The 25,422-nt window shown below is 45.0% G+C and overlaps 1 protein-coding gene across 4 annotated transcripts in view; it reads left to right on the forward strand.

Annotated features, from left to right (window-relative positions):
- Window positions 1-25,422, forward strand: part of GOLM1 (golgi membrane protein 1) — a 66,429-nt gene that overhangs the window by 21,158 nt on the left and 19,849 nt on the right. For all 4 annotated transcript variants that reach the window (XM_058565501.1, XM_058565503.1, XM_058565500.1 and 1 more), the window contains exons 4-5: window positions 20,463-20,517; window positions 24,182-24,284. In XM_058565501.1, the coding sequence (XP_058421484.1) occupies window positions 20,463-20,517; window positions 24,182-24,284 (158 nt within the window). The remainder of the gene's footprint in view (window positions 1-20,462; window positions 20,518-24,181; window positions 24,285-25,422) is intronic.

Here is a 25,422-nt window from a genome sequence, read left to right on the forward strand (position 1 = left end):
CCCAGGATGGGAGGACCCTCCCTCTTGCACTCTGGCTGGGGAGTGGGCTCATAGGTCAGGATTATGTGACTCTTGGGATGTTCGTCTGCGAGATATGAACCATTGGATGTGACCAAAGCTTTGCAGACAGTAGGAAAAAAGAGATAATGTTTCTTTTCTGGCACGGCGAGGTTAATGTTTATTGACTGCTTACCGTCGGGCTATGGAAAATAAGGATAAAATACAAGGGAGAATGTACTCTTAAAAAAAAAAGTTTCAAATTTACAGTCCCGGCTGATGTCACCCAAAATAAAAACTCTTTCCTTGCCGTGAGCCTGGCATTCTAGTTTTATTTGGCCCCTCTTAAGTGACAAATAGTGAGCCTAAATGTGTATCCAATAATAATTTGGCGAGCCAGCCAGGAGGCTCTTTGTCCATGGCTCGGTGGACCTGGGCCGGATGGGATGTCCTGAAAAACAGTCCAGCAGCTGCCTAGGTGATTTGCCCTAGGGACTGCTCCCAGTGCTTTCCATCTGACCTGGCACCGCTGATCCTGGGCACATTTTTCTTATGACAGGGAAACAGGCTCTAGAATTATTTGTTTGTTTGCCTATTTGTTTGTTTTTGCTTACACCAACAACTCCCTTCCCCTCCATCTGGAGTCCTGTCTCTTTAAGAGGCAGGGCTATCCCTACTGGAGTGGGAATAATTGTAGGACTTTTACCCGAAATCTGTTAGATACATCTATCTGTTCTGTTTGGGATCCCATTTAACTGTCTATTCTGTATGTTTGTAATTTTGAAGGGGGGAAGTTCCATCTGTCCCCAAGGAGAGCCCTCTGGGCCACCTCTTGGCTAAATGGGCTATATTCAGCTAGGAGCCCATATCCAAGAAGATAAGTTTTTTATTGTAACACCACATTGCCACAATATTCCATAGACTCCAGAGAGAAAAAGTGACCAAAATGGGGCAATTTCAATTTACCAAAACTGATGTATTTGCTTATGCAATTGGAAAAAGCCAGCTAAAAGGTTAAACCACTAGTGGGAAGCCTATTTTAATCTTTTGAGGTTTTTAAACAAAATCAGGAATACTGTATTGCCTCTTTAAGAGAAAATAATTAAGCAATTAAACATGCCAGCAGCCTAAGCTGAATCTGCTGCTCCCCTCCCCTCTCTTGCTGAGCTTCCCCGCTTCAACTCCCCCGGAATTCCTGATCTAAAATTAAACAAGTGAAAATAAGTAAACTTTTAAAATAATTTAAAATTGGGATGGCTATTCTGGAGAATCTGTTTCAGATGAGTTCACCTTAAGGGTCACCCTTAAAAGACAGGATTCAAAACCTCTCACGATAAAATGCAATCTTTAATTAATACACAGAGACTTCTAAAAGACAAAGTTATTTCAAAAACAGCTTCCAAAATCTTTTTGGTAACTTGAAGCTTTAGAGTTTTGCTAAATTAAGTTGATAAAAATTTATTGAGTCTCTGGTCATTCCCACATAAGATAAAACATTAAAAATTGGTTACTAAGCATAGATTTGTCTGCTTTTGGTTTCTTATCTCAAAAAAACTAAAAGATGCTTACATTTATTGATAAACATGTTATATGCATGTTGAGGAATTTTCTATGAAAAAGTACACATTTCTAAAAAGTCTGTATACAAAAAAAGCAAAAGGTATGTTGTCCATAAAAAAGGTATAAAGAATAAAAATATTTATGTTTGTTTTGTTAAAAAAAATAAATTTGTCCTAAAGTACTAAAAAAAGAAAAAAGGCGTAGGACAAATTCTAAATATAAAAAATAAGTGACAAAAGGTTTATAAAAGTAAAGCCCTGAGGAGTTTTGCACATGATCAAGTTGGCTAAAATAAACTAAAAAAAATTAAAATTTGGCTTTCTCTCTTATAAAGGTAATTTTCTTAAACTTTTAGTCTGCTCTTTATATAGAGATTAAAAGATGTTCTTTTGAGTAAGTCTGTGTAAAAGACAAAACACCTATGTTTTGTTAAAATAATTTCCTACGTTCAAAAGGACTGAAGTCTCTCCCTTAAGGTTTTTGTTTTTGTTTTTTGACTGTTTTAACTCTCTGTTTGCCTTTAACTGTTTCTGTTGTCAACTTGATTAAATAAATAACTAGGCATTGTTTCCTATTTGACCAAGTGTTTTAAAATCTTTTGATATTTTTGATAAACTTCTGCCAAAATTAAAGTTTTTTTAACTTAAAAAAAATTACAAAAAGACATATGATTATGATGCCAAAATACAATTGTTACTATATTTCATGTTGATGCTCACAGTTCTGTAATTTCTACAGAACAAAAGTATAACTCTTATGCTGATCAGCTGGTGCAAAGTCATGCAACACACAACCCAGGCTTAGCACAATGGGTCCACAAAAAGAGTGGACACTTGGGAGAACAAGCGTCATACAGGTGGGCACAACAAAAAAAAATCCTTGTCACCCGTGATGATATTGCCACTGCAGTACAACAATGTCAGTTATGCCAACAGTTAAATAAACGGGGAGTTCCACACCCCTACCAAGGTCATATCCAAAAGGGATTATTTCCCACCCATACATGGCAAATAGATTTTATTGGACCATTGCCAAATTCTTGTAGATATACTTATGCCTACACTGCTGTTAATACATATCCTGGTTATTTATTGGCTATACCAGCTAAAGTGGCCACTCAACAGAGTGCCATAAAATTATTAGATATAATTAAGTTATATTATAAAACACCAAGACAAATTCAGAGTGACAACGGTTCCCACTTTACAGGTAAGTTGATTCAAACTTATACCAAGGAAAATTATATAAAATAGATTTATCATATACCTTATTACCCCCAAGCTGCAGGCCTCATAAAACAAATAAATAGATTGCTTAAACAACAATTAAAAAAACTTAGTCATGGCTCATTAAAGGGGTGGTACAACCATCTAAGTACTGCTCTAAATATGTTAAATAACAGGCCACTAAGCCCTAATGAGACTCCTCTGTCAAGGTTGTTACCAGCAAAGATTACAAAAGTGGCAGCCGCCACCCATGAGTTTATGACCTTAACCTATTGGCCCCTGACTCAGTCTGCTAAACCGCCTTTTCGTGCCACGGCCGAAGCGGCTGGATTAGATTTATCTACTGTTCATTCTATTCAATTGCCCCCTAAAAAGCAGTCTATAGTCTCTACTGGGATAGGGGTACAATTTCCCAAAAATACCTTTAGTTTGTTAAAAAAATGCTCTAGACTGGCAACAAAAGGTATTGATGTACTGGGAGGAGTCATTGATCCAGATTACCAAAAAAAAACAAAATTTATATTATATAATGGTAGTGACACAGTACTAACTGTCGAGTCTGGGGAACGAGTGGGACAATTATTGGTGCTTCCCCTCCTGACTCCAAATGTGTCACAAGGACAACCTCCAAGTAAATTAACTAAAAGAGGAATGCAAGGATTTGGGTCTACAGATGGATGGAAACCTAAAACAAAGATGTGGGTGACACATCCACCCAATGTGGCTCCCCGTGCCGCAGAAGTAGTGGCCCAAGGGCCCACTACAACACTCATAGTTATGTATCCAAAAAACAAACAGTTATATCATGTTCCTAAAAATTCTGTTTCTTTGCGTAAATAGATACTCCTGCTGTGTTCGCTATGCTGTGCTGCACCTCCATGTCTGCTGCAGACCTACACACAGAGGCATTAGTTGCCTCTCTAGGACAACCTTTGACCCTGCACTGTTAGACCAACTGCTCTACACCAGTGGGGCCTATAACCTGGACTACGAATGGCCAAAAAATTTGGTCTCAAAAACAACAAGCAACTTCGCAATATAAGATAATTTCTCTATTGCTCTGTCTTCTGTTACCCTCCGTGATGGGGGCTGATCTGGACTTCTACAAACTAGTTTGTTAGGCCTAAGTTACCTTATCTAATGTTATCTTTGATGCTGTACATAATTTGCAAGATCAAGTTAATAACATTTCATATTCTAAGGGGTTATTTGATTGGTTACCTTGGGGTTTGGGTCCTTTATTGTGAGATAGTTTTATAATTATTATAGTCATTGGATTTTGGATTCTTGGATGTGCCTTATGTACTTGTGTACAAAGTTCATTGTCTGTGCATATGGTGTCTTATGGTTAATGGAGACGGCCACGGCCAAATATGTCTTGACATGAGTACAGCCATGTTTGGCCGCTCCATTGACCTACAGCCACCAGCACAAAAAAAAAATACAAAACTGCTTTCTGTGTGGTGGGAACTGGCCTTTTCCCGGGAACTGGCCTTTCCCCCACAGAGAGAGTTGCAAGTTGTAACATTTCAAGGCTCTTGGAGCGTCGTAGCATGGGATGGACTGGCCATCTGTGCTGGGCTAGGACGATAACCAAAAAAAACAATGCACGTACACAACTACTGGGCTGGGACTTTAGCCAGGGGACTCAGTGCACGTACGCCACTGATAACCATTTGTGCATGGAAACACTAAATGCTTGCTCTACAAACTCTGTAATTGCTTACTCTAAAAATTACTGATGGTATAAAAACTGCTGGAAACTGAGCCCTAGTGAGAGTTCCACCTGTGGAAGGGACGCCTTGCCCAGGATGTGTGATCCTTGCCCAGCCGCGTCGATTGACAGGGCTCTCCCGGCAGTGGGGCGTGGATGTTGTGAGTAACTGATTTGATGTAAAATAATTAATTTAATGTAAAATAATTGATTTGATGTGTTCTCTTTTCGGTCAACCTGGTGTTTCTCTTTCTGGTTGATTTATGTCATTTCTCTTCAGCCGATGTGGGTGCTTTCCCTTTCCAGTCGGGCTGATGTTTTTTCCCTCTTAATATTTGACCTATTTAGATCTGTTTACAGACTGTCACCTTTACTATCCTCTATATAATAAAATATACCTTCGGTCCATTTGTTTGGAGTGGAAAGTGTCTTTTACGTCTCCGATCGAATCCCCAAACCTCTCATAACAGAAGGTGACAGTGACTGTACTTCCACAGGGCTCCCTCCGCACATGCGAGTTTCTCTGACCGTGCAGTGTTTTTCTAACTACTGCTTGGGACTCATTAGTGAGCTGTGAATAATAATATATTGAGTTATGATCCACAATAAAAAAAATTAAAAACGTTACAGTGTTATTATACATGTTAAGTATTGTTTTGTGAAACCTGTATGTGTGTGAATGTCTGTACTGAATTGCAAGATAAAATTTGTCTTTGTGGGTCATGGTCAAAAGAGTTTGAAAGATACAGGGCTAGACCTAAAAGTTGAGTTGCTGGACCATACATTGTGTGTATTTTCACTTTTATTAGCTGTTGCCACTTGACTATCAAAAGTGGTCCTACTGTTGTCTTGCACCTTTGGAGCCATCCTGGCCTGTCCCATTTTCACGAAGCACAGCCCATTGGATGAGGGGAGAAGCCTGGCACAGAGGGAGCCCATCCGTTGGCCCTCCATTTCTGTGTGTAATGTCTCACTCTTCTTTTCTGATACGCTCCACCCTAAGTCATGTGCCTGATCAGTTAGTGTATCTCATAGGTTTGAGGTGGGCACTCAGTAGTAGAGGTTCAAGCTTTTGATGAATGAATAAATGAATGGGAATCTCGATCGATAGACCCGTGCTTAACGAGATGCCTAGCGTGTGCCTGGGGCCCTGTGTCCTTAGCAGCTTGCATTCTGTTTTGGAGGAGGAGGAGATTCCTTCAAATGGCTAGAGAATAAGTAATTATTAACAGCAATACGAGTTCCATGAAAGGAGAGATCAGCATTGGCTAAAGGAGTTGTAATCTTTTCCTAACGAGATTGGATTTGAGCCTTGGAGGTTAATATGGGATCGAGAGAAGTTTGAGGAGGAAGAATGGCATTTCGGCCTGTAGGGTAACATAAAGCACAGGGTGAGAGATGGCAGGTGCAAGGTGTGGCGAGTCCCTGCAGGCTGTTTGGGAAGCACGTTGGGAGATAACTTTGTGCAATGGCAATTGTCGTTGCCTGCCTGGTCCACAGCCCTCCCTTCTCTGGAGAACGGCCTTTCACCATTGCTGCTGCCCACGTGGAAGGCGAGGTGGCCATGTTTGTTCCGTTTTCATGACCCACAGCCCCTTGGATGAGGGGAGAAGCCTGGCGCAGAGGGAGTGCATTCACTGGCCAGGGCCTTGACCAGTCAGTCAGCTTCTCTGTCTTGATCATTTGAATCAAATCCCACAGACTCTGACCATTTGCTGGCAGATACTTCAAATGCGACTTCAGCTGAATCTTTGGGATTGAACCGTCGTTTTCATTACCTTTCTTCCCTGCCTCCCTGTGTCTTGCAGAAATAGGTGTGGTTACAATGATTTGACTCCATAAATGCGGTTATGCAGGTTCGTGTGTGTTTATAGAACTTGGTGGAGGCACTGGTGTGGTCACTTCCTAAGCTGTGTGTAAGAAGGGATATTCAGCTTTGTTTTGAAACAGAAAGTGATTGTGTGTGTCAGCCTTAAGTAACTTTGAAAAAAGTTTTTTCTTAATTATCAAAAAATTGTTATTGTAGACAATTTTCAAAAAAAAGAAAATTAAAATCACCTGTAATTCCATCAGTCAGATCAACCAGTGAGGACCACCCTTTTTAAAAACTACAGGTTACTTAAAAAACTACAGTTTTTATAAATTATTGTTATATTCAGGCTTTTATAAATATAGTATGCCATGAAAATTGTAGAATATAAGTGGAGGCTCTTTAAAATGACAAACACGTGTGAAGACAGCTAGTTTTTGCACGTCATTAAAAAAGACGAGAAACTTTTGGCTTATTATGTATGCATTGTTATCCTGGGGTGTTGAGGTGACCGCTTCATAGGTAGAAAGTCAGGGGTACAATTCCAGACAAGATTTTTCATAAATGTTTGCTGAAGGGAACTTTTGTAAACTACCTTAATATCTAATTGGCATAGGTGACTCTGATTTGAATGTGAAGATCTACATTTGATTCAGGTGAACAGGATTCTTCATACGTGTGTTGTTCCCGTTGTCTATTGGCTGCATAACAAATTACCCCAGAACATAGTGGTTTAAAACCCCGACAAACAACGTTTGTTTTGCTTACACGTCTGCAATTTGGGAGGGCTTGGTGGGACAACTTGTCTGTGCTCCACACTTCACCATCTGGGATGCCTTGATGGCTCGGGGTAGAGTTGCCTGTAGGTTCCCTCACTCCTGTCTCTGGTGGTCAGTGACCCGAGACCTTGGTGGGGCTGAGGCTGCGACACCTACTTGTGGCTTTTCCATGTGGCTCCTGGGCTTCCCTGAAGCATGGAGGCCGGGCTCCCAGGGCAAACTTCCCGGCAGAGGGAGAGGGAGCGCACGAGCCAGGAAGAAGCTGTCATCTTTGTAGTGGTTTCCCAGGGCTGCTGTAACAAATTACCACAAACTGAGTGGCTTAGAAACAACACAAGTTTATTCTTTCATGGTTCTGGAGGCTAGAAGTCCAAAATCAAGGTGTCGGCAGGGCCATGCTCCCTCGAAGGCCCTAGGGGAGGATTTTCCTTGCCTCTTGTAGCTTCTGTGTGTGCTGGCTATTTCTGACACTTCTTGGCTGTGGCTGCACCGCTCTGATCTCGGCCTGCGTCCCCACATGGCCATCTTCCCTCTGTGTCTTGTACCTTTGCCGCTTCTCTTCAGTCGGACTGATTGATGGCCCGCCCTCATGACTTACTTTAACTGAATTACGTCTGCATAGACCCTGTTTCTAAGTAAGATTTTTCCCAGGTCTCCTCACAGGTTCCGGGTGGACATGAATTTCAGGGTACGCTGTTCAGCCGTACTCCTTTTACTGCCCTTGCCCCAGCGGTCAGCACGGTCGCCCCCTCAGCACTCCTTCCAGGCAGGTCACTGAGTCCCACCCAGACTGAAAGGGCAGGAATGAGACTCCATCTGTGGGAGCAGTGTCTAAGAACTGGAGGTCACATTTTTAAACCACCACATTTGTGTGGGTATAAATAATCCTCACACAACCACCAGTGAAATACTGTTTTCTTTTTATAGATGTATATGTGTTTATGTATAAAACAGGTTTCTTAAGGGGCCTACATAGAAACAGATCCTTGGTTTTAGTTTTTGGCAAAAGCCAATGGAGATTCACTCGTTAAGGTCTGCGTTATCCCTGAGAGTGGCACACAGTGGTTTAAATCATTCTGTTATTTCATGGTCAGCAGGCTGATTAATATTTTTGGGTCTGAAGACTTACCAGGATTTTGGGTACGCTCCTGACCAGTTGCTGCTCCGTAGCCACACGGTGGCCCTCCAGGCATGCGAAGGACACATGACCTGATGTCTAAAATGCTCGGGGGAGGAGTCTGGGAGACCTTGGATCACGTACAGCACTTGGTCCAGAGGATGTGGAGCTTCCTGCAATTGTGCTCATTTTTTGCTAGCCAAAAGTTAGGAAAAGCTCCATTTTCCATATTTGTGCCTTGGACATTCTTTCAAGGCTGGTTTCTTACAGCCATTTATCCACGTGGACATTTATACTTTTCACTTGTTTGTTAAAATATATAAATTAACTTTGCAGTAGTGCAAAGAAAATCGTTTGAGGAACATTTCATTTGTAATGGAAATCCAGTTCTTGTGTCGTTCATGAAGGGAAGCAACTGCCGAAAGATTGCTGAGTGGAAGAATGGAAGAGGGGATGTTGGCGACGTGTTAACTGTTGTGTGTCCAGAAAGAGAAGAGCTTCTTGATGGAGGCAGCTGGGAAGGTGGAGGGAGACTGCCCTTCTGGTCAAAAGGACTTGCCTCAACCCCACCCTTGTCACTCCCCTGTGTGACCTGCACCCACATTGAGGTGGCCGTGGTGAGCTCCTAGGTTTCTCTTGCACAGTTGCTGGGGGCATGAGAAGGCTCTGGAAAGCATTATTTGAGGTGTGGCATGAAAATATCCTATGTTTTAGAGGGCTTTCCTATTTTGAGTGACCAGTGAGTTGGAGTTTCCATGGTTGTTGGGTGGTGAAAGCCAGGAGAGCCAGAGCGTTTGGATGGGTGGGGGCCACCCCTCTCAATTGGGGCGTTTGTTTCTATGGATGACTTTCTTTCTGAGATTCTGCCCCTTAAAGAGGAAATGACTAATGTTAAGAAGTCTGGTCATTTGTCCTACTTGAGAGTTTTCATAGTGCTTTCACACACATGAACACATTTTATTTCTCGAAGTGCCTTACTGGGGACAGGCATTGTTACCTCCCAGATGGGGGTGAAGACTGAGCCCCTGAGAGGTCATGTAGCTCCCGGGGACCTGCAGAGCAGCTGACGGGGCTGGGCCCAGGCTGCTGGCTCCTTCACCTCTCTGGCTCCACCACAGTGAATTCTCAGCCAGTCAGACACAGTTCTCAGAGTGTTCCAGTTTCTCTTCTGTAGGCCGGCTTTTCTTGCCCACCGAGAATGTGGTGATTTCCTCCTGGAGGGCTGGGTTTCTTGGGGAACCAGATGAACTTGTGCAGATAAAAGTGGTTTCTTTGATTTTTATCATCTTTTATCCCTGTGATTGATTATGTATCAAGGGTGCTAAAACAGCTTTTCTGTTTTTATTTCTGTTAATTTTCCACGTCTAGTTCTGTCTGTCAGTTCAGTATTTATTTTGCCAGGGGCTAGGCTTGTGCCCTGGTGGACCAGGCCATGTCCATTGTCTGTGCATTTCCCATTGAGTGCTGGAGAAAGACAAGTTAAACTGTAGACAGAGAAATTACCTATTTTAAGCAGAAAGGGTTTAGTCCGGGGAAGTAGGTGCCTATAGAAAGGGGGGAAGGATCTGGAGGAACAATCTCAGCTGGGGATATCTCACCACGGCAGGACCAGCCCTCCAGGCCCACTCCCTGGGCCCGACCCAGAGGCTGGACCAGGAGGCTGCCGCTGCACCCTTAGCTCAGAGCTGGGGGCACCCCACTCCTTGCTCCATTCTGTACCTCCAAGCCCCTAACCCTGTACAGCATTCCCTTCTCAAGTGAGTGCATCTGCTTGGAATCTGAATCCTGCTGGGAAGGAGTCTAGACAATGTACTTTAGCATTTGCATCTTTGCCCTTCAGGAAGACATGGTAAGAGGAGTCTACCTTATCCTCCACGAGGCAGGTGGGCTAGGGGTATCTTAAGTGCTGTGTGAGTCACTGTGCAGGAGAGCCACCCTCAGGATATCTCTCCTGGAAATGCGCGGTGAATGAATGGCACCTGGTTGCTGGGTGTGAGAGGCAGTGAGTGGTGTCTGGCAGAGAGAGGAACGCAGAGGCCCTTTTGCAAAAGGCCTAATTTTAAGCCACCAAGTTTGGACCTGAGTTTGAGGACAGGGTTTAAGCTGTGGATCAAGGCCATCAGATCAGATCTGGCAGTTTAAAAGGCAGGCCCTGGCCCCTGGGGAGTATGTTTGGGTCCGGGAGCAGGGCAGAGAGGAGGCAGACCTCTCACACGGCTCTTGAAATATTTGAAGCAAAAATGATGTTGCGCCGAGTGGGGGTAGGAGTGGAATGAATTCTGCAGAGTCAGCAGATTGGAGAGAGAGCCAGGAAGAGGAACCGACAGACTGGGTGATAGATGGGATGTGGAGAGGTCTACACAGAGGCAGAAGGTGAAAGCAGGTGAAATAAATCCATTGAAAATCTGTTTCCCTGAAAAAAGGTGTTTCAGATTGTAAATTCTGTAATTTGCTGATTGGCTGTAGCCTTGAAAGACAGCTTTGTAATTAAACTCGAGTAATTTACCTCCCAGGTTAAAAAAAAAAGTGCTTGTTAGGAGAAACGGCAAAATATATGATGTTCAGCAAATGCCCTTTTCTGCAGTGTCCCCATACTGGTGGGTGATGCGGTGGTGGGTCTCCATCCTTCCTGTCCCCCTCACCTCCCACTCGCAAGGGAAGGGCCTGGGGTCTGTCGGGGGATGCACTGGACCTCAGAAGAAAACTCAGGAAAGCTGCCTTCAGACTGCTGTGCTTTTACAGCACCGCTTGGATTGGTTCCACGCAGAAGGCGTTCTCGCGCAGCGTGAAGTTGCCGTGGTGATGGGCGGTGGAGCAGACGTGCAGGTATTTCCTGTGGGATAGAAACAAACCCCACATGGGCTTCTTGCTTTAAGCAGCTCTTGGACTTGGCTTCTTGTTTAAAGAAGAGCGCTTGTTTCCTGCTGTAGAAAGTGTGACGCCCCCGGAGTGTGCTCCTGTGGCCGCCTTTGTCTTGTGCTCTGATCACTCAGAACTCCCTGACCCTCCGTGCACCTGCTGTGAAATATGTTTGATGTGAAATATGCAAAGGATGTTGGACCTCGCTCTCCTTTCATTTGTTTTCTCCGTGGCATTGACAAGTGGGGCTCTGATTATTCGTGTTTAAGAACACTGGGGATCTGTTAGGAGCGCTGGCAGCAGCCCTGTAACCTGTACACTCGGTTCAGTTTTCATTTCCTCTTTAGTCCCCAGGTGTCTGTGTACACCTGTTTGCAGAAAGTCAGCATTTGCAGAGCTGTGGCCTTTCCCGCGGGTGAGGGTGGATACGTTGTTAGGCCCAGCCCAGGGCTCGTCCTGCGGTGCCTGTGGTGGGGTCAGGTGAGGTTGGAATCTTCGGTCCCAAGCACCAGCCGCACTCTGTCGTGGGGGCATTTCCTGGCTGGTTAAAGAACAACCAGGAATGTTCCAGATCACCGGGGCTGCATGTACTGCCATGAGGGTTTTTCTTCCTCTAAAAACAGGGTGAAGATTTTGAAGCTCCCTGCCTCCCGCCAAGCGCCTGTGGGGTGTGCTCTTCCAACTGAGCTTTCGTCTTTCCTGGGAAGTGTCCGGGCGTGGACACCAGGAAGAGCTGAGGGGTGGGCATGGCATTGAGAAGGGTACAGAGGGATGTGAGCTGCTCCAGGGCGAAGGGACGAGAGCTCCCTGGCAGCAGGCAGCTCATGGCAGAGAGAACCAGGGTTTGCGGACCGAGGAGGAGGGCCCTCATTCTGCCTTAGAGTCAACTGCTGGAGAAGCACCGGAGAACGTTCTGGAGTTCCCAATCCCTGTCCTGTTTGGGTCCTCCTGGGACCTCTCTCTGACCCAGGTTGTGTGGGTTAGAGGCGTGTGGCGGGTGTGGCCTGGGTGGCACTTGTGGCAGGTTCTCAGTGTCAGGCGGTCTCCTCACTTTGCCCCCGCTCCTCCCTCCTCCTCCCTCCTTCCCTCCTTCCCTCCTCCTCCTCCCTCCTTCCCTCCTCCTCCTCCCTCCTTCCCTCCTCCTCCTCCCTCCTTCCCTCCTCCTCCTCCCTCTTTCCCTCCTCCTCCTCCCTCCTTCCCTCCTCCCTCCTCCCTCCTTCCCCCTTCCTCTCCTTCCCCCTCCTCCCATCTTCCTTCCTTTCCTGCCCCACACTCCCTCTTCCCCTTCTCCCTCCATCCTTCGTCTCTTAAGCAACGTGCCCCTTCTTGGGGAGGCTGGGGTGGGTGTGACCCAGTGTTGGGTCAGGGCTCTCTCCCAGTGGGCCTGGTGCTTGTCTCCAGGATGGAAGCCGTCCCTCGTGGACCTTGACCTGCAGAGCAGCGGGCACCCAGTGACCTGCCCGGGTAAGCCCAGGGTCGCTCCTGGCCCTCCCAGCGAGTTTCGGGTGTGCTTTCCCAGCCAGCGGGTGGGAGGGTGTTGTTTCCTTCCGCATGACAGCACGGGACCTTCCGGCAGGAGCTATTTTGGGTGTGTAGAGCACCGGCGCCTGTGTGTCCTGGGTGTTCTCCTGGATAGATGGTGTTTCTTTCTTTTTTTTTTTTTAAAGCTTTGCGTAGAGTTATGCTTAATCCCCCCACAACCTTCCAGTAAAACTTCATGACTTGAGCCTGTTCTCCTGCAGTCACAGCCCAGACCCACTCACCCTCCTGCCGGTCGGCCAGCACCTGCCCGTTAGGCACCTTGGCCCCTCTGACCAGGACCCTGCTGCACACTGGGATTCTGCCTGCCTCTGTCTCCTGAGCACTCACACCCACTCATCTCCTCCTGTTCACACCCTCATAGCCATGCTCTCACACCAGCTTACACTCGCTCACTCGTATCCAGACTCTCACGCTAATTTGCTGGCTCACCCACACACATTCTTTGTGGGGGTTTTTTTTGTTATTTTTTTTGTTGTGGTAGAATATATATAACATAAACATGAATGTCTTAACCATTTTTAGGTGTCTAGTTCAGTGGCATTAAGTACCTGCACATTATTGTGCAGCCATCACCACCATCCATCTCCAGAAACTTTTCATCTTTCCCGACTGAAACTTGGTACCCATTAAACAATAACTCTGCGTTCCTCCCTCCCTGCGTCCCTGGCCACCACACTTCTACTTCCTGCCTCTATGAGTGTGAGGACTCGAGGGATAGCATGTGAGTGGAATCATACAGTATTTGTCCTTTTGTGTCTGGCTTATTTCACTTAGTGTACTGTCTTCAACACACTCACATTCTTACACAGATTCTCCCTCCCCCTCACACACACACACACACACACACACATGCCTGTGTCCCTGCCATTTGCTGGACCTTGAATAACCCAGGTTGCAAGTTCGTATACTTTCCAGTGTCCTGTCGCTTCCCAAGAGTAGGTCTCAAACCTAACACCTTGGCCCCGTGTGTCTCTCTCTGAGCACCTCCTCTGTGAGTGGTGACTTAGCCGCCCTCTGCTGCCACCAGAGCTGTGCGGATTCTCGGGGTCGTCTGCCCCGTGCACACTCGTCCCTCTCTGGTGAGCCATAGGGCAGTGGTGTGGACCGTTCATCTTTGCACCTCCAGGCCCTGGCTCTCGCTGTACACATAATGTACAGGCTGTGCCGGCTTGCTGAGTTCTGGAATTCTTCACATGGCTCCTCCGCCAGAGGACAGCTGTGCTTTCCAGTGGCCCTGCCTCCCCCTCCACTCTGTGAGTTGTGGGTAAATGTGTCTCCTTATGTCAGCAAGGTCACCCAGGGCTTCCCTCTGCTGGCAGTGTTCCTGCAGGCTGTCGTTCAGCCCCTCGGGACTTAGAATGGCAGGCGTTTGGGGACTGGAGGGATGCTTGTGGTTGTCCAGACCAGTGGTTTTCCACGCCAGGGGCACGTGGTAGAGAGGCTGGGGGCCGGGCAGCTGAGTCGGGGCCTGGACCTCTGCCCCGGCCCCACTGACACTCCTTGACGTCCGCTAGACCTTTTCATTTGAAAGAAGGTTTTGACTGGTTAAACCTCCAGCGTCTACTCTGGGGCCATTTGGAAATGTAGAGAGTGGGGCTTTTCTTTTGTCTTGGTGACACACAGTACAGGGACCAAGGTGCTGCTGGCATTTAGAGGGGGTGAAGGGAGCAGGGCTGCTAAAGATGCTGTCGTGTGGGAGACAGTGTGGAAAATAAAGAATCGTGCCACCTGAAATGCCCATCATGTGCCCCTATTAAAACACTGCAGGCCAGCCTCTTAGGTTCCAGCTGGGGAAACTGAGGCCGGGAGAAGTTAAGTGATGTGTCACAGGTCAAGGAGCACATTAGTAGCAGACCCCAAACCAGAATCCACAGAATCTTCTGTCTCCTTCCCCCATTTCAAGTCTTCATTTTCTTCAAGAAAATCCCCTCCCATCTGCTCTCCCCTCCCATCTGCTCTCTGTCTCTCAACTCATTTCTCTTTTTCTTGCTTCTCCCTTTTATCCCATTAATAAGCCTCAAAAGTCTTTATCGTAGCTGATGAATTGTTGGTGGAACTGTATATACTGTGATAAGAAAACTGCTTAATTTTAGGAGGGAAATTACAAGTAAGAAATAAGACACTGGAAGGATCTGAACCTCTGAAAGATCTTGAACTTACCCAAAATTTCTTTCAGAAAACAAAAGTTTACCTCAGCATCTTCTAACTCACCTTTCTTTTCACTAAAAGTTAAGATTAAAAAAAGAATTGGTTCTTAACTTTGCTTTTCAGTTTTAATTAGTAACATGACATGATTATGTATGTGTCTCTGTGTAGACTAATTGTAGAAAATTTTAAACGTGAAAGTAGACAGAATGATCTAATGGCCCTCCATGTGGCCAACATCAGGCTTCAGTGATTATAACTCATACTGTTTCAATCATAAATATTTCAGTATGCATCTCTAAAAGGCGGGACCTTTGTCGTAACTGCGATACCATTATCAGACTAAAAACTCCAGAATCCCTTAATAGCAAAGATTCAGCCAGTGTTCAGGTTTGTGTATATTTTTAATCACAAAAGTGACTTATGTTGGCCGTAGGGTTTTGTGGGCTGGACTCACGGCTGCACCTCTTTGTGTCGTGGTTTCTCTGACAACATGTTCAGTGAGCCGATATTTGGCCCACAGGGGCTATAGGCGTGAGGTGTGTGGGTGGCAGTACTTGTTTTGTTTTGGGTGTGAATGGGTGCTAGTGTGAGTGTGTAATCTGAGCGGGATGCTGTAAATAAATGGTAACTAGTTGGCACTTCTCTGCTACCAGACTCTCTCTCTGCCCTCCTGTCTTATTCCCCAGGGACTGTGCCTTTCCTGCTGGCAAGTGGCTATTGAGCACTGAAAACGTCCCAGTTGACACGTGCTGTAAGTGTAAATAAAATATGCTAGATTTCAAAGGCTTAGTGTGAAAAAACAAAGTGAAATATCTCATTAATGCTGTTTTATGTTGATTACATCTTGAAATGATAATTGGGATATATTAGATTAAATAAAACATTAATATTTAATTTCACATGTTTCTTTTTGTTAATTGAGATAAAATAATTCACATAACACAAAACTCACCGTTTTAACCATTTTAAAGTGTATCATTCATTGGTTTTGGGTATTTACGATGTTGTACAACCATCACTACTATCTAATTCCTGAACATTTTAATCACCCCCCAAAAAAAGTGTGTACCTGTTAAGCAGTCTCTCCCCATTTCTGCCTCCCCCCAGCCCCTGGCAACCACTGATTTACTTTCTCTCTCTGTAGATATGCCGGTTCTGTGCATATCATGTCAATGGAATCACACATTTTGTGGCCTTTTGTGTCTGGCTTCTTTCACTTAGCGTAGTGTTTTCAGGATTCTTCCATGTTGTAGCTTGTATCAGTACTCCATTCCTTTTTATGGCTGAATAATAGTCCATTATATGGATACACCACTTTCTGTTTAGCCCTTCATCACCTGATGGGTATTGAGTTGTTTCCATTTTTTGGCCATTATGAATAATTCTTGCTGTGAAAATTTGTGGGCAGGTTTCTGTGTGGACATATGTTTTTGTTTCTCTTGGGTATATACCTGGAATTACATACCTGGTTGTATGATAACTCTAGTTGTTTGAGGAACTGCCAGCTGTTTTCCACAGTGACTGCACCAATTTACCTTCTCCTCAGCTGTGTGTGAGGGTTCCCGTTTCTCTCCCGTGCACAAGCTTGTCAATACTTACTTTCCTTTTTTGGTTTTTTTTACTTGTAGCTATCCTAGTGTGTGAGAAGTGGTATCTTCACATTTTGATTTGCATTTCTCTCATGACTAATGATGTTGAGCATCTTTCATGTACTTATGGGCCATTTGTGTATCTTCTTTGGGGAAATGTCTATTCAAATCCTTTGCCCAATCTGTTTCTTTTTACTTAATTTAGTGTGACAACTAGAAATTTTTTAATTTCCATTTATGACTGACATTATATTTCTGTTGGACAGCACTGCTCTGGGAGATTTTGAAATTGGTGAAGGGTAAAAAGAAGACTAATGAATATTTCTTATTCTTCCCTTCATTCTTTTTTTTTTTTTTTTTTTTTAATTTATATATTTTTCCCCCAAAGCCCCAGTAGATAGTTGTATGTCATAGCTGCACATTCTTCTAGTTGCTGTATGTGGGATGCGGCCTCAGCATGGCCGGAGAAGCGGTGCGTCGGTGCGCGCCCGGGATCCAAACCCGGGCGGCCAGCAGCAGAGCGCGCGCACTTAACCGCTAAGCCATGGGGCCGGCCCTCTTCCCTTCATTCTTACCGTCATTCGCAGGTCACTGAGGTTAAGATTTTCATTTTAAGGGTCGTCTCCCTGAGGCACTAACAGGAATGTCTTTACAAAGAAGTGATCCAGGTGCCTGATGTCTGGTGGGTGACTTGGTTAGGTAGTTGGAGGGTCCTCTTTAGCGAAGCTTAAAGGTGGACCCCCACCTTCAAAACAGGCTGGTTATTTTAATGAGCCAAACGAATATATATAGCAGTAAAGGCCGCCTTCTCTTCTTTCTGATAGGATCAGCATCACACTTCCCGTGAGCTTTTCAAAAGTTAGTATTTTTAAAATTAAGTCATTTGTATCTTATTGAGCTTTCAGAACGTGATAATTTATTGTAGATTTACTGCTCTGAAAATTTATTTATTTATTTATTTTTTTTTTTTTTTTTTTTTTTTTTTTGTGAGGAGATCAGCCCTGAGCTAACATCCGCCAATCCTCCTCTTTTTTTGCTGAGGAAGACGGCCCTGGGCTAACATCGGTGCCTATCTTCCTCCACTTTATATGGGACGCCGCCACAGCATGGCTTACCAAGCAGTGCGTCGGTGCGCGCCCGGGATCCGAACCAGCGAACCCCGGGCCGCCGCAGCGGAGGGCGCGCACCTAACCGCTTGCGCCACCGGGCCGGCCCCTGAAAATTTATTTTGAAATGTTGAGCTTATTTTTCTAGCAATCTAATGCAGATATAGTTTGATCAAATATACTTGTTTCCAGAATGGAATGGTTACAATAAATCTGTCCGTGGGTGATTCACCCTGAGTCTTCTGAGCTTAGTTTCCAGGTAAATTCTGGTGGCACCTCCTGTCTCCTGGCCTCCTGCTGAGTGTTCCCAGGGGACAGTTCACAGACACTGGGAAGTGCAGCTCCCCAAGACATGAAAACAATGAAAACAGCTGGGCTGTTTAGAGTAGAATATAGAACTCCTTTAAAAATAATTTTGTTTAATACAGGTGTTTTTTTTTTCTTTATATTGAACCCAAAAAGAAGTTAGAAACATTTTCATAGTTTTCCTGAAAATTGTTCAACAAGATTTTCGATAAATATAAAACTGCATATAAAAGATCTCGATGGAAAAAAAAAAAGAAGATCTCGATGGCATTTTACGATCCTTTTCTCCTTTTCTTAAGTGAAGACTGTATTTTTCCATGCATAAGTAAGTAGGTGGGGGAAGACAACTAAAATGTATTTTCTTCGGAAGAATAAAGTCATGTGAGAGACAGAAATATCTTCAGATATTTCAGATTGCAGCAATTCCTAAACCTTCTTAAACCCTGAGATGGTTGTAAACTCCAACAGCGATTTTGGGGGGGGGGGGCTGAGGGGAATGAGTGGAGAAGGGACAGGTCATGTTGTCATAATTTTTATAGAAATGATTTACCAGGAGAGAGCAGCTTTCAAGACGATCAGCGCATAATCATTTCAGTGTTGCTTTCCTTCTCTGTTTTGTTTCAGCACTGATATTCGGAGGAAAGGTGGTTTTGGTGCCTGTGCCAGGCAGAAGTTTCAATGTACAGCTCAGTACTGTTCAATATATTCACATCGTTGTGCAGAAAATGTCTAGAATTTTTTCATCTTGCAACACTGAAATCTATACCTATTAAACATTAATGCCCTTTCCCCCAGCTCTTGGCAACCACCTTTCTACTTTCTGTTTCTATGATTTTGACTGCTTTAGACACTTCATGTGAGGGGAATCATACAGTATTTGTCCTTCCATGTCTGGCTTACTTTGCTTGGCATAATGTCCTCAAAGTTCATCCATGTTGTAGCATGTAACACTCCTTTTTAAAGGCTGCATAATATTCCATTGTGTATATATAACAATTTTCTTTGTCTGTTTATCCATTGAGGGACACTGGGTTGCCTCCATCTCTTGGCTATTGTGAATAGTGCTGCTCTGAACATGGAGGTGCAGATATCTCTTCAAGATCTTGCTTTGAGTTCTTTGGGTGTATACACAGAAGTGGGACTGCTGGGTCTTAGGGTAATCTTGTCTTTTTAATTGAACCTGTGTAGGCCTTTTCTGAGAGTAGCAGGAGCTGTGAGCTACATCTGTCTGATTCCCCTCGGTTGAGCCTCCTATCACTTCTGGTTCTCTTCTCTCCCCCGCCCACGGGGAGTATTTATAAACACTCCTCTTGATCGTCTGTCCCTGAGAGATTCATTATTCAGATATTATTACTGTGACTTCTCTCCTGGTGTGCCAGGAGATGTTCCATGTCCTCAGATCTCCCAAAAGAAGCACCAGATTCGTTTGGCCAGATTTCATTTCTGGGAGCGTACTCCTGTATTCAAAAACACTTACCCAGAAAGCTCTATCCAGGCCAAAGGAAGAGCGAGGGCTGGACAGAGAGGTCCAGGAGGAAACCAGGGGTGCAGAAGGGGGAGACGATGTGGTTGTCATCGTCCACCATTAACCAGGAGTGGCACAGAAATGTGCCTCCAAGTTATGGGCAGCAAGTCCAGTGTGCAGTGTTTTGCAAACTTCGTTGAATATGACACGATGAGAAGCGTGCACGTTATGGCCCCTTCCATGTCTCACTGTGTGCTGTTCACAAAATAGTGCCTGGGTGACACGCTCTGATGTTTGGTGCTTGCAGCCTCTCTTTTTCAGGTTTTTGTTTGCTTTTAGCACTGGCTGCAGCCCGCTGCATTGGTGTCCTGCTTGGGGCTTAGATCCCGCTTGGAAGCAGTGATAAAGGGCTCACTGTCTGGAGCAGGCCTGCCCAGCTCGGGGTTGGGCTTTGTCTGTTTGCTCTTAAGAAAGCCACGTGACCTTGAGCCTCTTAAGCAGTCTGTGCCTCAGTTTCCTGTCCCCTAAAATGGGATAATGATGCCCCCTCACACCCCTGGTGTGAAGTAAACGAGTAAACAGAGGTGAGTGCTCAGAAGGGCACCTGGTGACTCAGTTTGTGCGGGCTGCTTGTCATGCTTACCTCCACACTCACTTTTCTTACTTTTTCCTTGGTTCTCTTGAGCCCTGTGTTGCTTCTTCCCTCCTCTATTGTCGGCTTTCCTGGCTTCGTGTAACTCACTGTGTGTGAAACCTCCTTCCCCCGAGGTTGTCACAGACTGTGGACGGGAGAGCGACCGGAAGTGAGAATGAGTCAGAGGCTTGCCGGTGGAGTGGGCACTGAGCCCCTGTCTCCTGTTTCCGTTAGCCAGCCTGGAATTCAGCCAGACCTCTGATCGAAGGTCTGACTGTACCTGGGCTCCCCGGAGAAAGTCCAGAGTTGCGGATGCCTCCTGGCCTGGCCTGGGTCTTTCATGGAGGCGGAGCGCGTCCTGGAGCTGAAATCCATCCTGGAGCCCCAAGACCCAGTTACCTCCTCCTCGGGTCACAGGCTGGGGTTTGGAAGGCGCATCTCTGGGCATGCGTGTTCCTTTTCAGGCTGTGGGTGGACCTCGGAGAGTCCAGCCGGAGAGCTGCGATCCCAGATCCCGAAGTGGGGCTGCTTCCTTTTCTCTAACGTGCATCTCATCAAGGCTCTGAGTTGTTAGGTTGCGGGTGTTTCATTTGTGTTTCTCTTCTTGCAGGCGGTTTTAGTGAATAATATCACCACGGGCGAGAGGCTGATCAGAACCCTGCAAGGTGAGTCTACTTCCCTCCTTCACAACCGACGTTGGGCCTTTTAGGAAAACCCCTCTTTCCTCCTGGTCTTCTCTAGGGTTTCTTATTCTGGTCTAATGATGGTTAGTAGTGAGTAATCTTGAGTTTATTGTGTTTGCCCAGCTGCATTTCCTTAAAGAGCTTTTCCTCTTACAAATATTACTGAATACATTGCAAGCTGTTATGTACAGAAGAATTCAGACTCTCATTTTTTGATATGTTAAGAAATATATATATGTATGTGATCTGTTTTATATATGTAAATGATATATGTGATCTGTTTTTTAAAAAATTGAGATCATAATAGTTTATAGCATTGTGAAATTCCAATTGCATATTATTGTTTGTCAGTCACCATACATGTGCCCCTTTACCCCTCATGCCCACCCCAAACCCCCTTCCCCTCTGGTGACCACTGAGCTGCTCTCTTTGTCCAGGTGTTTGTTTATCCTCCACATATGAGTGAAATCACGTGGTGTTTGTCTTTCTCTGTCTGGCCTATTTCACTTAACATAATACTCTCAAGATGCATCCATGTTGTTGCAAATGGGACGATTTTGTCTTTTTTATGGCTGAGTAGTGTTCCACTGCATATATATACCACGTCTTCTTCATCCATTTATCAGTCAATGGGCACTTGGGTTGCTTGCGCTTCCACTATTGTAAGTAATGCTGCAGTGAACACAGGGGTGCTTAAGTCTTTCTGAATTGTTGATTTCAAGTTCTTTGGATAAATACTCAGTAGTGGGATAGCTGGGTCATATGGTAGTTCTATTTTTAATTTTTTGAGGACTCTTCATACTGTTTTCCATAGTGGCTGCACCAATTTGCATTCCCACCAGCAGTGTTTGAGGGCTCCCTTTTCTCTGTATCCTCTCCAACATTTGTTATTTTTTGCCTTGGTGATTATAGCCATTCTGACAGGTATAGGGTGATATCTCATTGTAGTTTTGATTTGCATTTCCCTGATGATTAGTGATGTTGAACATCTTTTCATGTGCCTATTTGCCATCTGCATATCTTTGGAAAAATGTCTGTTCATATCTTCTGCCCATTTTTTATTGGGTTCTTTGTTTTTTTGTTGTTGAGTTGTGTGAGTTCTTTTATATATATGTGATCTGTTTTAACTGGGTCACCTAAATTCAGATTTTCTTTATGAAATTATCCACCCAATTTAATTACCTTTCTTTGCTACTCTAGTGCAGTTTGACAGTCAGGGTTTGTTTTTCTTTGGGCCCTTCTGAAGCAGCGGTGGAGGCAGTGATGGGGTGATCCCCTCTGTGTGGTCTGCTCCCCTTCCCACTGTGAGTGGAGGGGTCAGCAGGGTCCTGTGTGGGCTTAGGACCTGGTGGTGGGAGCACTGGGTCCTGTGATTCCTGACCTGACCCCAGGCTCACCTTCGTCACCGGTTAGGAGATCCCCTTGGTCCCTGGCCTCAGTTCCTGCCTCTGAGACGAGAAGGTCAGTCTAGAGCTGTACAGCCCAGGGTGGGAGCCAGGAGCCCCGTGTGGCCAAGGAACACTTGAAATGTGGCTAGTGGGACAGAAGAACTGGACTTTTAATTTTTGTTTAGTTTTCAGTAATTTAAATTTAAAACTGATGCTTGACTCAGTTATTGGGAAACTTAAGTATCTTTGGAGTATGTCAGTCTACCTTTTAACTGTAAACTTTATGAAATCTAAATTCAGATCAAGAATTCCCAGTGTAAATTTAACGTCTGAATTGAGATGTGCTACAATTGTACACACCATATTTTAAAGACTTAGTATGAAGAAAAGAATATAAGATATCTCGTTCATAATTTTTACATTCATTATATTTTGGCATGGTAATATTTTCTGTCTGGGTTAAAAAATATTATTAAAATTAATTCCACCTGGTTTTACTTCTTAAAAATGTAGTTGCTAGAAAGTTTTAAATTACCTGTATAGCTTGCATTGTAGTTCTGTTGGGCATTGCTGGTCTAGAATTCTAGTTCTAAATTAGGTTCTAAGAATATTAACAGGAAGTGCAGGATTACACAGAGTTAAATGGTCACTTCACTGCTGGGCCTTCTCAGAGCTTGTGACCTGCTGATGTGTCTGGTGAGTCCTCAGGAAGGGGATGTGGCCTGCAGCCTTTCCAGTACTTAGTATTTTTAAGCAGCTTTAATCAGGCCTAATTCACTTGAATTCACTTATGAATTCGTAATTCATATTGAAGCATAATTCAATATTTAAAGTGCACAATTTGACAAGTTTTGACGTTGGCATACACTTCAGGAAACCACCACCAAAATCAATATAGTGAATATATGTCCATCACTCCCAGAAGCTTCTTTGTGCCCCTTGCTATTCCTCCCCAGACACCTTCTGATCTGCTTTCTGTCCTGGTAGAATAGTTTGCCTTGTTTCCTGTTTTATGTACATGGAATCAGACAGTGTGTACCTTTTTTCATCTGGCTTTGTTCACTGAGAATAATTATTTTGAGATTCATCTGTGTTTTAGGTGTCAACAGTTCATTCCTTTTTATTGCCAAGTAGTATTCCACTGCCCCATACTTGCTTTGATTATGGAATCTTTTTTCTTTAAGTTAGGTTTATTGGGGTATAATTTATACCCACTGAAGTTGACCCTCTGTGGTGGACAGTTCTGTATGTTCTGACAAACACCCAGTCCCTTAGACCCCCCCGGCAGGACACAACTCATGTCCGTCACTCCAGATAGCCTAGTCAGTCCCCGGCCCCCGCCTTGGCCTTGGGCACTGAGTGGTTCTCTGTCCCTACGGTTTTGTCTTTTCGAGCATGTTGTGTAAATGCTTTTGAGGTGGATCCATGTTGCTGTGTGTATCAGCAATTCATTGAGTCCTTCACTTTTATTTAATTTTATTTCCCTCCCAGAGAGCCTTGCAGGTCTAAGTTGTGAGGACGAGCGTAGGGGAGCTCTGCTGTCTCTCCAGAGCTGTGTTCTGGGCCCACTCTGGTGTCGCCCTGTGGCCGCCTTTCCTTCCAGCCCCAGCTTGGCCCTTTGTCGGCTGCTGCTTTTTCCTGCGGAGCTTTTATGAGCCGAGTCATCAGGACGGCGGGGATGGGGCTGATGAGTGTCCTCAAAGGAAGCCACTGTTCCCACATGGGGGTCAGGTGGCTCAGGGAGCACGGGGCCTCGGGGAAGAGCTTGGGTGTGATAAATGACAGGAGGAGGATACCGGCAGGTGGCCTGGCAGCCGAGGACAGGGGTTCGGCAGGAGTGGCTGCTTATCTGACCAGATGTTGAAATGAGTGTTTCACAGACCGAAAGGATAAGCCTGCTGGCGGTGGGGGACATGGTGGCGTGTGTGACCTTGTGGGACAGCTCAGGGTTGATGATGTCTAAGAAGGAAACGGGTGACTAGAACCTCCTACTGCATTCTAAGGGTGGAGGTCAAAAAGGAGATTTGAGAGAGCCGTTTGGGCGCAGGCTCCTGCAGGGCCTCTGCTCTTCCTTCCGGGGCCCCACCCGAGGCTGGGTGTTGTGATTTCCAGGGAGGCCATGTTCTCCCCTTTCTCTCCCTCCCCACCCCGTGTCCCACCGCCCTTTGTGTGCTCATGGGTGGGTTTGGATGGGTCTGCTGTGGTCATGGCGGCCATGCCAGTGACCTGTGCCATCTCGTGTCCCCCTCTTGGCTTAGACCAGTTAAAGGCCCTGCAGAAGAATTACGGCACGCTGCAGCAGGATGTCCTCCAGTTTCAGAAGAACCAGACCAACCTGGAGAGGAAGTTCTCCTACGACCTGTAAGTGTGTCTCAGCACCAGGTGCACACCACCTGGGGGCTAATGTGTCGTAAACCGAGGGCGGTAGACGGGGTCCAGCATCCTCTCCCCTCGTCGTCCTGTTACGGAGCACACGGGGCTCTCTGGGAAAGCTGTGCTCCCTTGAAGGAGTCATGTCCTTTAGAAAAAAGCATTTTATTTTTTAAATGTCAGCGGTGCTTCAGAAAGCTGTGGAGAAGTATTAGCTGGTGGGCTCCAAATACAAAATAAATAAGAGGACAGGCCTCCTTAACGGGAAATGATTTACTCACCGTGCTTGAAAACTTAACAAAATTTAAAACTCTGTGAAGTACAGGTGTACTGGTGAAGTCAATAATTGAAAGCCTGTGAAAATGTGTTGCAAAGTGCTCAGACTTTTGTGTCCTACTCATAGACTGAAAGGCGTTTGGGCGTAATATTGATATAATTTATCACTGGGTGTTGGCATTGTGGGCCTTTTTTCCTTGAGACTTGTAAGGGTCTTTCCAAATTTCTGCAGTGAGAATGGAGTGCTTTTATTTTTGCAGCTTTGCTGAGGTATGATTGACAAATAATCGTTGTGTATATTTAAGTGTAAAACATAATGACTTGAGACACCTATACGTTGTGAGATGACGCCCCCGTCAAGTGAATTAACCATCCATAATCTCGCATGTTCACCTTTTTCTGTGTGTGGTGAGAGCTCTTTGGATCCACTCTCAGCAGGTTCCGAGTGTATAATACGTCATTACTAAGAACAGTCACCACGCTGCACATTAGGTCTCCTGCTTATAGTTGTGACTGTCTTGTTTAAGCTGATAACTTCAGTCACATGCAAAAGTTCTACACTTTCACTTCTTGGAAATCACTTTTTTATGATCAAAACAAAACAATAGGCTTTAAAAAAGTTAGCTCAACCCATTAGTAAGAGAATAAAAACCAACTTAGCAGGTAGAGAATGAAGTTGTAGTCTGTGTATTTTTTCCCCTTTTTTGTCGTAAAAACAATATAACTCAAGCACAGAAAGTTTGGGGTTCAGAGACAACCAGCCGCCCATGACCCCGGCCCTTTTTCCCTTTGACTGACTGCTCTCTAGTCTGTGTCCAAGTTCATATGAATCTTTTACATAATTGCAGTTGCC

The sequence above is a fragment of the Diceros bicornis genome, chromosome 22 (assembly GCF_020826845.1).
Source record: "Diceros bicornis minor isolate mBicDic1 chromosome 22, mDicBic1.mat.cur, whole genome shotgun sequence".
In the NCBI taxonomy this organism is placed as follows: Eukaryota; Metazoa; Chordata; class Mammalia; order Perissodactyla; family Rhinocerotidae; genus Diceros; species Diceros bicornis.